At 34.1% G+C, this 16,457-nt stretch overlaps 1 protein-coding gene across 1 annotated transcript; it reads left to right on the top strand.

Moving 5' to 3' along the window:
• The first annotated feature begins 2,928 nt into the window (after positions 1-2,928).
• LOC125201956 (AMP-dependent synthetase and ligase family protein) lies at positions 2,929-13,653 on the top strand. Its single transcript, XM_048100263.2, has 17 exons — positions 2,929-3,301; positions 3,876-4,367; positions 4,510-4,706; positions 5,117-5,320; positions 5,697-6,404; positions 6,485-7,143; positions 7,632-7,707; positions 7,797-7,883; positions 8,289-8,332; positions 8,717-8,825; positions 10,237-10,296; positions 10,900-10,984; positions 11,275-11,339; positions 11,945-12,004; positions 12,763-12,807; positions 12,987-13,096; positions 13,164-13,653. The coding sequence occupies exons 1-17, from the start codon at positions 3,010-3,012 to the stop codon at positions 13,354-13,356; spliced, it is 3,486 nt and encodes a 1,161-aa protein (XP_047956220.1). The 5' UTR covers positions 2,929-3,009; the 3' UTR covers positions 13,357-13,653.
• Positions 13,654-16,457: the final 2,804 nt, after the last annotated feature.

The raw sequence follows: 16,457 nt of genomic DNA on the forward strand, positions 1-16,457 counted from the left end.
AACCTGCCTTACACTCTACTATGAGTAAGGACTAATTCGTGGCTTCAAAGATGACTCTTTGGCCTTTAGACTCGCTTCCGCGACTTCGCCCTTTAAGTGTAAGTGACAAGGGGGTGAGAGAAGGAGTAGTATAAGAGTGGCTCGGTCATCGATAAACCTATAGGGCGGGGCTGCGGACCAACAATCCAGCAAAAGGGCTGAAAAGCTCCTTTATAAAACCTTCCCCTTTTCATAATAATAAGGTGAGCATCAAAGCCCAGAAAACCCAACCTATACAAAGAGCTCTTTTCAGCCCCTACTCCTAACAAGTGAAAGTTGCTGTTGACGAAGTTTCATTCGTTGCAACGAACGTACCTCTCCCTTTTTTTCTTTTCTGGGGGTTGAAAAAAAGCAGGTTCTTTAAACCATTACAGATTCAAAAAAGAAAGATAAAAGAAAAAAAAAAGGCGGGTGGCATAGGGATCCTTACCAATAAATACAACTTGACACCGCATCTCTTCCTCAACTCATTCGACCCTGTGAGATCTTATGCGATCCACTATTTATATAGAAAAAAATTAGTCAACAACTAATCACTATAATTATGGAAATTACTAAATACTTACAATTTCAAAATGTTATATTTAAATCACCATATAATGGTAATAATGCGTGCAACATCATATTTAAATACCTAGAAAGTGAATACAGATTACTTAGACATCAGCATTCTTACTATTATTATGGACAATGCTATGATATAGTTTGAAAGGTACTATATAAACATAAGGTATAACATGGAAAAGACATAAGCTGGCCGGGCTTGGGCTTGGGCCTGGGCAGGGCTTCAGACGGTCCTGGGCCCAGGCCGGTCCTGGGTTTTGAAAACAGCCCAATTGGAGCCCGATTGAACTACTAAGCCCAGACTAGGCCCGCTCTATTTCACTAATGGGCCGGGCTTGGGCTGGCCCGGCCCAGTTGACATCTCTAGTTGGAACATGAGCATGTACATTAATTATTTGAATGCAGATGATCATTGTATCTTGAAGAGTTTTTTTTTCCATTTATTATGGATCTGTTTTCAATGCATTTTGAAGAGTTATAACCAGGGATGAAGTCAAGAATTTATAATAACAGAGGCAAAAATATAGTCAATAGACAAAATTAAGAGATTTAGGAGAGATGATTAATGAAAATTAAAATAAACACGCTCTATAATAAATATTGTATATATATATGTGAGAAAATTGAAAATGAGACATTTAACCCTTCTAGCTATATGCTAGCTCCTGGTTGCAACAACTAGCAAGAATAGTAGTGCTATTTTATGGTTGAAACTCCAACTCTAAGAGTGCCCCACAATTTGATCCGACAATATCACGACGGGTATTCAATTAGGATACACAATCGACCGCTAAGGGGTAGTGCAATTTTGTCTTGTGTTAAAATTCCTCATTCCGGCCCACACGTGAGGGGGCGTGTTAAATTCTCCAAATCTTTGTCCCACATCAGCTTGGTGATGACCCTAGCTTCTCTATATAAGTGTGGATAACTCTCCCCCTTATGAGGCATTTTAAGGGGCGAGTGGCTCATTTCTAATATGGTATCAAAGCGGTGCTCAAGTCGATGATGGTTTATCTCTTTATCTCTCTTCTTGCCTACCCACGTGATGGAAGTCCGATGTGTCATTCCGGCCCACACGTGAGGGAGCGTGTTAAAATTCTAATATCTTGTCCCACATCGGCTTGGTGATGATCCTATCTCTTCTATATAAGTGTGAATAATCTTCCCTCTATGAGGTCTTTTAAGAGATGAGTAGCTCATTTCTAATATCTAGTATATATATAAAGTGTAACCAACCATCAATTACTCTATCTTCTACAATAATCTAATATTTTTATATTCTTCAAACTTTTTTTTTTCTAAATCGTGCAATATTAACATCAACACAATTTAAATGAGCATCAAATCCTAGACATGCTAGATTACTATGTTTTTTGATTATCTATAATATACACCACGAAATTCAATCAGACATGATGATATTCACGTGTCACGTCAACATTTCAAAATTTATCAAAAAAATCAATAGCAATGTTTGGTTGTCAGGATTCTGTCTGGAAAAGTAATCTGATTCCTTACATTTTAAATTCCTATGTTCGTTTCGGGTTTTAATCAAACTGGAAAAGTAATCAGAATCCTAAGGCAAGGAAAATTAGTAAACTTTCCATGATCCTGAATCCTAACTTTTCTTAGGTATTATTTTTCCCAGTTTTAGAATTCTTACATATTTAATGCAATATTATTATTATTATTATTAAATATAATATTTTAAAAGTAATTTAAAATTATAAAATCATACTTAATTTCAGTATAATAAATAACTATAATTAAATTTATCATATATATATAACTATATTATTATCATATTTATATATAATTGTCATTATCATCATAATAATTAATAATTTATTAAATAATTAAAATATAATTATATAATATAAATAATATTATAATAACTTATTATTATTTTAAAAAATAATAATTAATCAATAAAATTGTAGTGAAATTTTAAATTATAAAAATTTATTTAATTATAAAATCCATAAATATAATAATAATAATAATAATAATAATAATAATAATAATAGTAATAATAATATTTATTATTATAATTATTTATGATTATAACACTCTATGTAAGTATAATGACAATTATATTATTATATAATATGATGGATGATCTATATTTAAACTATCCATTGTAATGATAAATATAATAATATAATTATTATCACTTGTAATTAATAATTTATTAAAAATTTAATATTATTACTTTTTTTATTAAAGAAAATAATAAGTATTTTATTTTTTAGTTTGATGTTTATTGACACAAGTTAGACTATAACTTCAATTTCATACTCCAATTAAGTTGATTTGGAAATTCGAGTAATTTTTTTGCTTTAGATTTTTAATAATAATCCTAGACTTAACTTGAAACCTTCTTCACTCCGGCTACTCGAAATTAAAATGTCCGGCGCCGGAGCGGCGGAGTGCAGGAGGTCGCCGTGCTGCATATCGCACGAGTTCTATAAAGCCGCCTCTAAATCCCCCAACAAGATAGCCGTTATACACGCCTCCTCAATTGCCCGCGATTCCGCGCAAAAATTCGCCACCGCGGAATCCCGACCTCCGCTTTATGATGGCGACGAGCACTTCACTTTCTCCGATATGCTCTCCGCCGTCGAAAATCTCAGTTTCCGGCTAAGGCGAGTTCTCGATGGCACCACCACTAAGCCGTCTTTGATCAAACCTCGTTCAGGTATAGGCGAATGTTTTAGACTAGCGATGTATTTGTTTGCTCTAGCACTAAGTATTTTCTTTACTAAAGTGAACTGTTTTTGCTACACTACTCTAGTTAATTGAAGAAAATATAGTACTATTTCTTAGCATAAATTTCCCATGCTAATCTGGAATTTGACATGATTGCTACTTGCAAGTTGCAGCGGATCATTTGGATAAATTTGAGGTAGGAACATTTTGTTACCGGATTAAGAGTAAATTAGACAAGGAAACGTGTTGAGATGAATAAAGAGTAATTAGAAGTCAGAACCGATTTTATGCTATGTTATCTATTTTAAACGAATAGCATGCATTTTACATCTCTGGAAGTAGTGCTTAGCTATTGGCGCTTGAAGTTGTAATGCTTTGAGTAAACATTGCCATGTAGCCAACTGAATTAATCAGAAGACGTGGGAGGATAATATGGAGCCTCCTAAAGCCTTAAACTGACATAAACTTTATCATCCTATTCCTATGTAATTGTACAGGGATATTGTCTAGCAGACTTGTATAATTTTAATTGGATATTGTACTTATATTTGAATGTTTTTCAGATAATATTGTAAGTGACAAGTCTGTACACATTTCTGAATATTTGGAAAGCTCAAGTCAAAGTGCACAACAGCCAACTAAGACTAGGAACATGCACATTCCAAAAGTGGTAGGAATATATATGGAGCCATCCGTGGAGTACATTGTCGCCGTCCTTTCGATTTTAAGATGCGGGGAAGCATTCATGCCTCTTGATCCCAGTTGGCCGACAGAAAGGATATTGTCACTATTATCATATTCAAAAGCTGATCTAGTCATTGGGACTGATAAGTCAATCGAGGGGAATAGTTTTCACAGGCTTGATTCATCAGAATGGCTTGTTGATGAAGGACGAATTCCTGTTTTGTCTTTTTCTGTGAAGGAGACCATTAACAGAGAGTCTCATATAATATTGGGTTGGCCTTGTGAAAATGAAAGCTTAAGATCATTCTGTTACTTGATGTATACATCAGGATCAACTGGAAAACCTAAAGGTGTATGTGGCACTGAAATAGGTGAGCATTCATGTCAATTTCCTTATTATTAAGTATGAGGTCCCCTGTTTCAATATATATTTTCAGATAATTGTGACAAGTCTAGATCATTTAATTTGTTCACCCACGCCAGTGCTCTCATGGCAGAACGAAATTATTGTAGGTCTTCTTAATCGGTTTTTATGGATGCAAGACATGTATCCTCTACACGAAGGAGATGTAGTGCTTTTCAAAACATCAATAAGCTTCATTGATCACATGCAAGAGTTTCTTGGATCGATACTCTCTACTTGTACGTTGGTGATACCTCCTTTCAGTCAGCTAAAAGAAAATGTATTTTGTATTATAGACTTTTTACAGGTACATTTTAAATGATGTGCTGCAACGTGATGTTTATAATGCTTGACGTGAGACCCAACTGAAAACCACTATGTTACTGAATGCCGAATAGTGATAATGTCAACAAATTTGATTTTCGATGAAGAGTTGTAGTGGTAGAATGTGTCTAGTTCTCCATAGTTAGTTAAATACTCCTTTATTTCTTGATATGCAGATTATATTATTGGCTATCTAGGTGTAGGGAAGTGTATTGAGTCTGCATCTTATGCTTCTAGGACAACTGAGATATGTAACATTATAAAATTTATGTAGTAGTATTATTTGTTTTCCTAAAACGATACTATGCTCTGATCAATTCAAATGGACAGCTAAATTATGCATATTATTATTTTGAGTGTGCAAACTACTACTTAAAAGCAGCTCTCCTCCAGGAATACTTCATTAGCAGATTTGTAGCAGTACCGTCCTTAATGAGGACAATCCTTCCTTCTCTACGAGGTCCATTATTAGCAGCAATTCAAGACTCACTGAAGTTACTTGTGCTAAGTGGTGAAGTTCTGAATATTCCCTTGTACAATATGCTTCTGAAGTCACTACCCAAGACTTCGATATTGAATCTTTATGGTAGCACTGAGGTTAGATCTGAAAAACTTGGTACTTGTTTAAGCTTCTGATTGGTCCTGATGTATTCATCAGTTTAACCTTTATAAATCTAAAGATGTATACATCAGGTTATTTTTCCGAATTAAAAACTCTATTTATTAGTATTTTCTAAATACAGTGTTTCTCCTGTATGCATGTGGAAGCTGATTATACGTCAATAAATCCTGCTATTCCAATTATATTTGGCATGTGCATATTTTCCAGCCATTTGGACCAGTGGCAGGCACCTTGTACTGCTTTGTTCTAAAGAAAAAACTTCTGTATTCTGGATTAAATATCAGTTCACCTCTCTTTTTTTGTACTACCTCTTAGTTCTCACAGATATAAGCATGTGTGTTTCAAATTTAGGTGACAGGTGACTGTACATACTTCGACTGCAAAAGATTGTCCCTGCTTCTGGAAAAGGAGGTGCTAACCAGTGTACCAATTGGTTTACCTATGTCTAACTGTGATGTGGTTCTTCATGGTGAAAATACTCCACATGAAGGGGAGATATATGTTGGTGGACTATGTGTTGCAGCAGGTTACTTTGACCATCCATATCTCAAGCCCTTAGCAGATGGGACTTTGTCTTCTGAACATGATGCTAATGGATGTAAAGTTCAGCATTATTATAAAACTGGTGATTTTGCCAGAAAGCTCCCTAGTGGTGATCTGGTTTGTCTTGGAAGGAAGGATCGTATTGTAAAGGTTAGTGGGAATCGAATTGCTCTTGAGGAAATCGAGAGTGCGTTGCGGGATCATCCTGATGTAGCTGATGCAGCAGTGTTATCCCGCGAGGTTGATGGAGAATTCTTACTTCTTGAAGCTCATGTGGTGATGGAGAAAACTGCCAAACATGATAAACTCTTAAAAACTGCCCTTAAAAATTGGTTACTTGGCAAGCTTCCAAGGATAATGATACCAGTCAACATCATGTTAACCAACTCATTTCCTTTGACATCTTCAGGGAAGGTTGACTTCCTTTCATTAGCTGATTCAACACTTCCTGACCAACAATCCCGGATTGATATCGGAGAAATTCCTCAGGACCACCTCATTCAAGTCATCAGAAAGGTTCTCCTTGCAGATCACATAAATTTTAAACCTCCTTACTATGAAACTTCCTAATATTCATGTATTTTTTCCATATTCAGGCCTTTTCTGAAGTGTTAATGGTTGAGAAGGTTTCAGCTGATGACAATTTTTTTGTGATGGGCGGTAATTCTATATCTGCAGCTTATGTCTCATTCAAGCTGGGAATCCATATGAAGTTTCTATACACTTACCCTACTCCGTCGAGGCTTCAAATGGCCCTTTTGTCACCCAGTTCTCATCTAGAAACTGATACTGATTTGGAAATAGATTCCAGAAGGCCGGAAGGCAGGATTTTATCAAGGGAATCAAGTATTTCCAGTACTCTTCTTGACAAGACTAATAAAATGTTAGTTCAGGCTGATACTGATGGAGGCATTTATAATCCTACCAAGAAGTCAAAGACAGAGTCAAATGCCTGTTCCTCGGAGAAACAAAGCCCTACCAATAGTTTGTGGAATCCCACTGCAGTGCAAACTGAATGCTCGTTTAGTCGATGCAACAAAAGCGTGCATGGAAGGAAATGTGACAGAAGTTACTTATGCAATAGTATCGGGTCCAACATTGTACCAGGAGATGGAAAAGGATTTATGCGGGAACTTTGGAAAGTTGACATGGGTTCTTGTGTTGATGCATCACCTCTTGTGGTTTCCAGAGGAAGTAATATCTACCTGTTCATTGGATCTCACTCGAACAAATTTGTTTGTATAGATGGAAGAAGGTAATATTGCTTGAAGTTCTGTTAGTTCAAATTTCAAAACAATGTCCATGTTGTAATAACTAGATATGAAAATGTAAATCTCTATTGCCTACGGCAGGCACCTAATTATGATACCTTTTTATGATATTTGGTTGTATCTGGTTGCTTGTTCATCTGCTCTGATGAACTGTTTCTGTTAGTCCCCTGATGTTAGTTTATAAAAGAACTGCAGGAAGTATCTGCGTTAAAGTATTTGCTTTAGAAAAACTCTTATATTTGTAGTTTTTTAGATGGGAGTCTCAAAATAGCTGCTGCCTTAGTTTTGTCACAAGGTATAGTTTCATCATATTGCTCTTTCTCACTCATACATTGGTATAGAGTGCTTAATGAAGTAGTTTTACAGTGGACTGTGCCATGACCAGTGATTTGTTGTGATCTAATCTTGGCAATGTGTTAGTTATCATCAAAAACGTTTTTACCTGAAAATCATTACTATTTACATTGTGCAGTGGAATTGTTCAATGGGAGACTAGATTAGATGGTCGTGTAGAATGTTCAGCTGCAATTGTCAATGAACTTTCTCAGGTTTGGTCTCATGTTATTTTCTCGACTGATGTCCTAACTCGTTTGTTCCTTTCGGAAAAACTCTAGATTGATTTGGGTGGATTTTGTAGATTGTAGTTGGTTGTTACCAAGGAAATATTTACTTCCTTCACTTTTCAAATGGCAATGTCAAATGGAGTTTTCAAACTAATGGTGAGGTATGGTAACATCCTAACCTTGCTTCCTTTCATCATTAATGGAAGTGTAGAATAGAAATGTATATTTGGATAAGATTTTATCCTTTTCTTTTTAGTTTTCATTTGATTTTGTGCATATGAAGTCTCTCTTACAGTATGTTTGTAGGGATTTCCTCTCTGTTGAAACAATTAATGTTTTTCCTGACATATATGAAAAGTACATGTACATATTTAGTTGATTAAGATACTGGATACTAAACCCTAAGACCATATAATTTATTGCTTTTGGATCATAAACCTTTCAAAACTGGCTGGTTGGTTGCATCTTATTACTGCTATTTTATTTAGTTTCACTGCCCATTTCTTGAAACCGGTGTAAAACTTTCAATTAACTTTATTGATTCCTATTTCTTCGAACTTTTGAAGGTAAAATCGCAGCCAGTGGTTGACAAGTGCAGACATTTGGTTTGGTAATCCTTCATGCTTTTTTTTGAAAAACTAGTTTTTAACACCTTTATATATAACATTTTTTTATTTTTTTATCCCTAAGTATGAATCAATCTGTTGCATTATTGTTAACTAAGATTGGGAGTTTTCAACATAGATGCTGATATTTCAATTCCCCTGTGTGCTTGAGTCTCTTTTGGATTTTATTCATTTTTTACTTTTTATCTGTATGGATATCAATGTGGTGCTATACCTGTGCAAAATGAAAATGAAGCTTTATTTTGATAAATACTTTTTTTATAGTATTTGTTTTATTTACAAAGCAGCTGATATGAACATGTAGCTAAACCTGCTGCATATCATTTTCTTGCTCAAATGTATTTACCTGTGAGTTAACACTTTACTAGGTGTGGATCTTATGACCACAGTCTGTATGCCATTGACTACAAAAGCTACTGCTGTATTTATAAACTTCCTTGTGGGGGGAGTATATTTGGTTCACCTGCTATAAATGAGGTTAGTTTGGCAAATTCATTATGGCATGCATCTTTATTAACGAAGGGGCCTTGACTATTCATTCATCTTATCACCATTTCCCGTAGCCCCAAAACCAATCTATGATGTCTTGTATTTCCGGGGTTGATCTTCTACTTTTAATTGTTTTGTTATCTTTTATATCGACTAAGTTTACAAGTTCTAATGATGTGTTCCAGCTATTAATCTAACTCTGATTGTGGAAAGCTCATGCTTAGATCATCACTGTAAAATATTAATTGTGGAAAGCTCATGCTTAGAATTAATATTTTACGGTGATGATAGCAATAAGGTGAACAATCAGTAGACCTGAAAACTGATTACAATAACAGAATGCAGAACTCCTCAAAGAGGGCTACAGCAAAGCTGTCCCAAATCCTCCAGAAAACCAGAATGACAGTAACCTCATTCAAAACCCTAACAGTCCCAAACAAAATCCCGCTCATGTGAAGCTTGGTGAACAAGAGTCAAGACTGAATAATTCAAATAACTAAAACAACTCAATAATCAATGATATCTATCTTCCCATGTTTGGAGACCCTCTACGGCGTACATATGCTATCAGAAGATCTTAATGCAGCAAGGGGCACTGGCAAACTTTTATTGCCATTAAATTACAAATCCAGGGCCATTAAAAAACAATGTTCACTTTTCATGATATATTATAAGATTAAGCGAGAAACACCACCTGCAATGAGTGTTGCCTGTTTGTGATTCTCAGGAAAATAAGTTACACCTGCAATGAGTGTTGCCTATTTGTGATTCTCAGGAAAATAAGTTATTCTCATGTCTCATGTCATAATATTAAAGCTATCCTCTGCTATGGAAGGACTATTTTTGTTAAATGTTTCAGTCTTGGATTGCCATACCATCAGCAGACTTCAACAGATCGCTAGCCCATCTTTTGGTAGATGCTGTTAAGAAACCCTTATTCTCAAACTGTTTTGCTGCCTATCCTTAGCTTCTTTCTTTAGGTACTGATTTTAGGTTGTACCGTAAATTTGAATATACAAATTGAGAATTTCAGGACAATGTTTGAATATATATTTGGCCTTCTAGGATGTTAATGTGATTGGAGACAGTGAGGGAATTTCTTTGTCATCTCACATCTAGATGTGGTTATAAGGATTCAAATATCTGTTGATGCATTTATTAAAGTACACCATATGATATAGAGACTCAATTTACTTCCAGACATATATTGTATGTGTAAATGCATAAATCAACTGACCATCTTCATTATGTGCCCTAAGAATCTAGTCAGTGATTATTTGTATTTATATATGCCCTAATGGACATCAAGATTATTTACAGCTGCTTAGCATGATCACATTTAGTTTTCTTTTTATATGGACTATTTGCTTAGCTTGTGGGCTTTCTTTTGGCTTTACAGATGCAACAAATGCTTTATGTAGCATCCACCAATGGGCATGTTACAGCATTGGAAATTAAGGTTTGAGACCTCAAATTCTAACATTTTTTCTATAAGATTCTCTTTTCGGTATTTGTCTTCTTCTTTGATCACCAAATTTAACAAAAAGCATCGACTAAAATCAAACTTTACCTAATTCTTTTCTGTTAACAGGCTTGTAACAACTAATTGAGGTAGATTCAGAAATCATGCACCTAGATCATGTTTGTGGAATGGTTAATTCATTTTAGTACAAAATATTACATTGTCTGGAAACACTTCATTATTTATGTAGATACTGAGAAGTTACAAGATTTGTTGTGCTCACTGTTTAAAACATTTATATTTGGATGCTCCTCTCAACAATTTGGCATTTGCGTATTAAAGAAACAATGTAACGTCATCATGGATATATATTTGATTGAATCTTGTATCATCACATGTGATTTACGTTCTCCATTGTTTTCACTTACCTGGCTTAGTGAGTAAGTATATTGTATTTTTCATTCTTTCTTGTTTTCGATGATATCTTTTATTTATTTATTCAGTTTTTCCTTTGCTTTATCTTGTGGGGAACTGTCAGACACTCACCTGAGATGCAATGCAGATGGCTTTTCCTCATATGAGATTTTATGTGTTATGTAGAATCTTCCCTTTAAGAAGTTATGGAAGCAAGACGTGGGGGCACCTGTTTTTGGATCTCTTTCAATCAATTCTTCTGATGGAAATAGTATGTACAGTTATCATTTAACCATCTGGTTTTGTTTCTTGATTTCCTTAATCAGTATAAAGACTTGTTTCCATCATTATGATGCCATTTCTTTGCAATTCAGTTTCTTCCATATTTTAGGAGCATGATCTTTTAAGCTTATCTGCTGAGAAATTATACCTTGCCTTCAGTTATCATTTTTTTTGCATGTATTGTTAATTTATTACCATTAAGTCCATGTTCATACAGTAGTGAACTTTTACTGGCCGTTGAGATACGTCATTCATGTTATTTTGTTTTTTGAGTTGCAGTAATTTGTTGCTTGGTAGATGGGACTGTTGTTGTCCTCAGAACCTGTGGGTCCATTGTTTGGAAGGTACTGGATAATTTTCTGCTTAGTCATGTTCTCTATCATCTTGACATTAATTATTAAATGACGTTTGTGGCTAATGCTAGTTAAGATTTTCCATATTAGTGCTGGGTACACAAGTTACTTGGCTGCTGAGAGATTATTGAGTTATTACAAATCCTCGTGCTTGACGAATTAGTGGCTTCTTCCTGATTCAAAATGTTTGATGCATTTCTTTCACATTTTCCACTGGTGTTGTTTCTGACACTTATCTCAATACTCAACCTTTGTTTTCCTTCATTCACGTTTGAGTTAAAAGTTACTCCCCATAGGAAATAACTAGTTCTGTCAGAGGCTAATTTATATATTGTGGGTGCAAATGCTGTTAGGTGTTTATGGACAATCAAACAAACAAATTGTCCCAGGCATGTGGTCACTCCAGTGTTTATTCTTAATATTCATAGGTTTAGTCACTTGGAGGCATCTCATTGATGCTTCCATGATGTGGCTTCTTTTTTTGTGATAAAGCCCGTGTGTATTTTTATCCATGAAGAAGTGTAAAAAACTGTTTTTATCAAGATGACACTCATGTAGAATATTAGTACCTTATCCTCATTCACTTCTTGCTTCAGGTCAGTACTGGTGGGCCAATTTTTGCTGGACCCTGCACAACTCAAGCATTGCCTTCTCAGGTTGGTTTTTAGTTCCAGAAGCGGTTTGAGTAGAATATAACTGTAAGGTTGGGTCTACTGCTCAAAACAAATCTTTTTGCTCTTAAATATGTTGATATTTGTTAGATGGAAGGTAAATCATACACCAATATGAACTCAATAATGAACTATAACTGATACTCAAGGTATAAAGAACTATCAGAAAACAAACCTAGTTGCTCCTACTGATAGAAGCAGCCTCTAGAGAACTAAGACAATAGCCAAGTCTATAGCAGCTGTGGCAGCAGCAAGCCAATGGCTGGTCTATGCTTGCACCAGTCTTCTTTGTAACACTATCAAACATAGTTGGTAGTTGAAGAGGTTAAGCTTATTGGTAAAGTTCTATAAGTTGAATCTTTACCCATTGCTCATAGTATATGCTTCTCCAAAACAAGCTCAACCCTCTTTTCCTATATTTTATGCATCCATTTTTCTATTAAGTTGAAACTCCTGGTAAGCATGAAAGAGAATCCAATATTGACAGATGAACTCTAAAAACCAATTTCTTCCACCTAGAAACAAGTAAGATTATCTTAACCAGCATGATAAATCAGGCTCCAGAGACATACACAAACTTTTGTTGCTAGATTCTGCATTAGTGTATAATGTATGGTTAATATATTGATTTACAGAGTACTATAAACATTAAACCTTGCAAGCATAGCTGAAATCTATTGTCTGACAGGCTGTTATTTTCATCAGTTCCGGGTACAACGTTATTTAACTTAATTTGTGTACAGGTGCTCATATGCTCTAGAGATGGATGCATCTATTCTTTTGAGATGGTGAGATTGGCTTTATGCATGTTTTTAAGCCTCCATCTTTGTTAAGTTGAATTCTTAACCTGTTGTGTCTCGTTTCCACATCACAAGAATCAACTGGAATTGTGGGATATTCATATAGCTTGGAGCATAATACAAAAAATTAACTAATTCGCTTGTCATGCTGTAATTTATAATTTCAGGAGATGGGTAATCTGATCTGGAAGCACACATTAGGACGTCCAATCACTTCGTCTCCTTATGTAGATGAGAACACCCAGTTGATGTCCAACAACTCCAGCTCATCTGACAGGTGATTGTTTATGGTTTGGTGTTACATTGCTTGTAATGTAACCATAACTCTTCCTCATTCTTTTCAGGTTAATCTGTGTCTGCGACAGTTCTGGTAGTATTTTTGTTCTTAGAGTCGACTCCAATATGTACAAAGTCGAGGAATTTGCTCGACTGGACCTGGAAGGCGATATCTTTTCTTCCCCAGTGATGATCGGGGGCAGGATTTTTGTGGGTTGTAGGGATGACTATGTGCGTTGCATTAAGCTTGACATCAAATAGCTCAAACTTCAACATGAACAGTGTATCCATCTCCACTTCCTCGACCACGATAAAGATTTTAGTAGTAAATTTGAGCGGTGTTGGCCGAGAGCTCAGGATCACCGGAGAGATGGGAATGTCCATCGAGATTCTGCTGCAAGAATTGTAGCTAAAAAAGCTGTTTGAGAGAGTAGATAGAGTAGAAGAAGTGATAGTATTCATCGTTTCATTGCTTAGTTGTAGAAGAAGAGTATAATGCTATTGATTGAGGAATAGCTATTTCAATGCTATTGATAGAAGAATAGCTATTCCAACTAACTGTTTGTTGGCGGTTATAATCGCCTGCCACTTTTATTTGGGTAGTACATTGATATTGATTCAAATAAAAATAATGAGCTAATTAATACAGTTAAATTAAAAAGAGTAAACTGCCTAATTGGGCCCTAGACTTGTATGCTCTCACTTTTGCGGTGCTTAAATAAAATTAATATCACCAGCGGTACCCGGACTTGTAGTTATGCACGTTTGAAGGTTTTTTGCACTTTTCGATACTTTTTTTGGACATTTTAACCCCCGAAGGGTGAAGGGCAAATTCGTCCGCTCACTATCTTTCGTTGTCTTCATCTGGATTTGAGTGGATTTTGGACAAGTTTGAAATGATTTAATCTCAATTCATGTTCAGAGAGTAGAATAGTACAAAGAAGTTGTATTGTACGCCCATCTTCCTAAACACAATTCGAAAAATTGACCAACATTCCTATTCCTACCACTTCATTTTTGGAAGCTCAAAAGACGCCCCATCTTCCACTTCACCCATTTCCACCGCCTATACCATTACAGCCATTTCACCCTCCCTATCAAGCCACACCCCAGTTTCGTTTTCATCAAGCGATGCCTCCGTGGAGAAAAAGGGGAAGACAAGCTCAAGCACCACAACCACCACCACCATCGCCACCCCCACATTTGGAGATCATTGACGTTGACGGGGAAACCTAGAACATATGTCCAAGGGACATTGAAGAAGAAAACGAAGAAGATGAATGATATATAGTAAAAAAGGGAAAAGGTATTTCAAAGATATAATGACAAATCTTGGGAAATTAAGATGTCTGCGCAAGGTACAGACGACGAAATAGCCCTTCACCCCTTCGAGGGTTATAATGTCCAGTAAAAGTGTCAAAAAGTGCAAAAAACCTTCAAACGTGCATAACTACAAGCCCAGGTACCGCTGGTGATATTAATTTTGTTTAGACACCGCAAAAGTGAGAGCATACAAGTCTATGGCCCAATTAGGCAGTTCACTCAATTAAAAACTCAATTTCATAGTGTAGGGTATTTTGTTTAGGGTATAACGTGGTCTTAAACATATGACAGTTTTTATGATTTTAGTCATTTGGAGTATATTGTGTTTCGAATTATTTCGTTCCATACATTTGAAAACGAGTTGGAATCAATCCATTTTGGACGGCTCCGTCTAAAAATGGAAACTTTTTAACCAATTTTGGATCATCCCAAAAAATTAATTTGGTCCTATAACCCACTAACATTGCTTTCTACTTTCATTATCCCATCTTTCTTACTTTTTCCTATCTCTTTCATTTTCTGTTTCTCATACTTTACTAATTGCGCATTAAAACTCGTGTTATTATCAGAATAATCTAATTTTCCGCATGTTAAATCCAATCCATGATGATATTGTTATAAATTTATGAGTTACTGGTGTGACTAAGATTCCCTTTTTTCTACAAAAATAAACTCCTCGTCCATAAAGGTTACAATAAATATGTTGAACTCAATATATTCATGAACAAATAACATTTTCTTCCTTCGTCCCAACTCCCAACTAAGTTGAGTCATATTCTTTTTGAGTACATTATAACAAAGTTGAATGATTTTCTTTTCTATAAAAAATAAAATATATAATCACTCTTACTTTACTCCATCACTTATTTTACTATCTCTTATTTTTCCTACAGGCCATGTTTGGTTGTCAGGATTCTGTATGAGAAAGTAATCTAATTCCTTAAATTTTAAATTCATGTGTTTGTTTCGGTTTTTAATAAAATTGGGAAAGTAATCAGAATCCGAGAATAAAGAAAGTTAGTTCAACTTTCCAGGATTCTGAATCCTAACTTTTCTTAGGTATTCTTTTTGCCAGTTTTAGGATTCTTACATATTTAAGCAATATAGTATAGTTTTATTGTTATTATTATTATTATTATTATTATTATTATTATTATTATTATTATTATTATTATTATTAATTACAATATTTTAAAACTAATTTAAATTTATAAATCATACTTAAGTTAACTATAATAAATAACTATAACTAAAATTATCATAATTATAACTATATTTTATAATGATTCATAATAGTAATTCATAATTAATTAATAATTAATAATTAAAATATAATTATATAATATAAATTATATAATAAATAATAATTATTATATTTTATAAGTTAATAATTAATCAATAAAGTCATACTGCAATTTTAATTTATAAAATTTATTTAATTATAATATTCGTAAATATTATAATTATAGTATAATAATTATTATATTTATTATTATAATAAATGAATATAATACTCCATGTAACTATAATTATAATTATATTAGCATATATTATGATGGATAATCCATATTTAAATTATCCATCATAATAAATATAATAATATAAACTATTATTATTTATAATTAAAAAATTTATTAAAAATTTTACAATATTATTTTTTTATAAATAAAAAAATAATAAGTATATTTTTGGTTTGGTGCTTAAATTAAATATAAATTTAAAATCTTGATATTGTCCAAACATAAGAAAGTAAAGTTACTAGGAATCATATTCCTGGGACTTATTTTCCCAGGAATCATTTTCCTTGCCAACTTACTTTCCCGCCAACCAAACATGACCACAATATAATTTCTTAATATCTATAACCAAAAGAAATACCCTAACATAGTTGAGACGGAAAAAAATACTATGAAACATAACTCTATTTAAAATAAATTACGCTTAGTTAAAGAGAGACTTCTAAAACAATTAATATTGCCCTATTTATAATAAACTAATGATAAAGAATAACAACCGTTAATAATCTCAAGAAAAATCCG

The sequence above is a fragment of the Salvia hispanica genome, chromosome 2 (genome assembly GCF_029641045.1).
Source record: "Salvia hispanica isolate PSC_SH4W2 chromosome 2, Shi_PSC_v1, whole genome shotgun sequence".
Taxonomy (NCBI): domain Eukaryota; kingdom Viridiplantae; phylum Streptophyta; class Magnoliopsida; order Lamiales; family Lamiaceae; genus Salvia; species Salvia hispanica.

What these genes read in the sequence shown, in the direction of transcription:
- LOC125201956 (XM_048100263.2), top strand. Translation starts at nt 3,010, where the DNA reads ATGTCCGGCGCCGGAGCGGCGGAGTGCAGGAGGTCGCCGTGCTGCATA. An exon ending in ATCTTTATGGTAGCACTGAG is followed by an intron (nt 5,321 to 5,696) that starts GTTAGATCTGAA and finishes TTTCAAATTTAG; the next exon opens with GTGACAGGTGACTGTACATA. An exon ending in TTACAGCATTGGAAATTAAG is followed by an intron (nt 10,297 to 10,899) that starts GTTTGAGACCTC and finishes TGTGTTATGTAG; the next exon opens with AATCTTCCCTTTAAGAAGTT.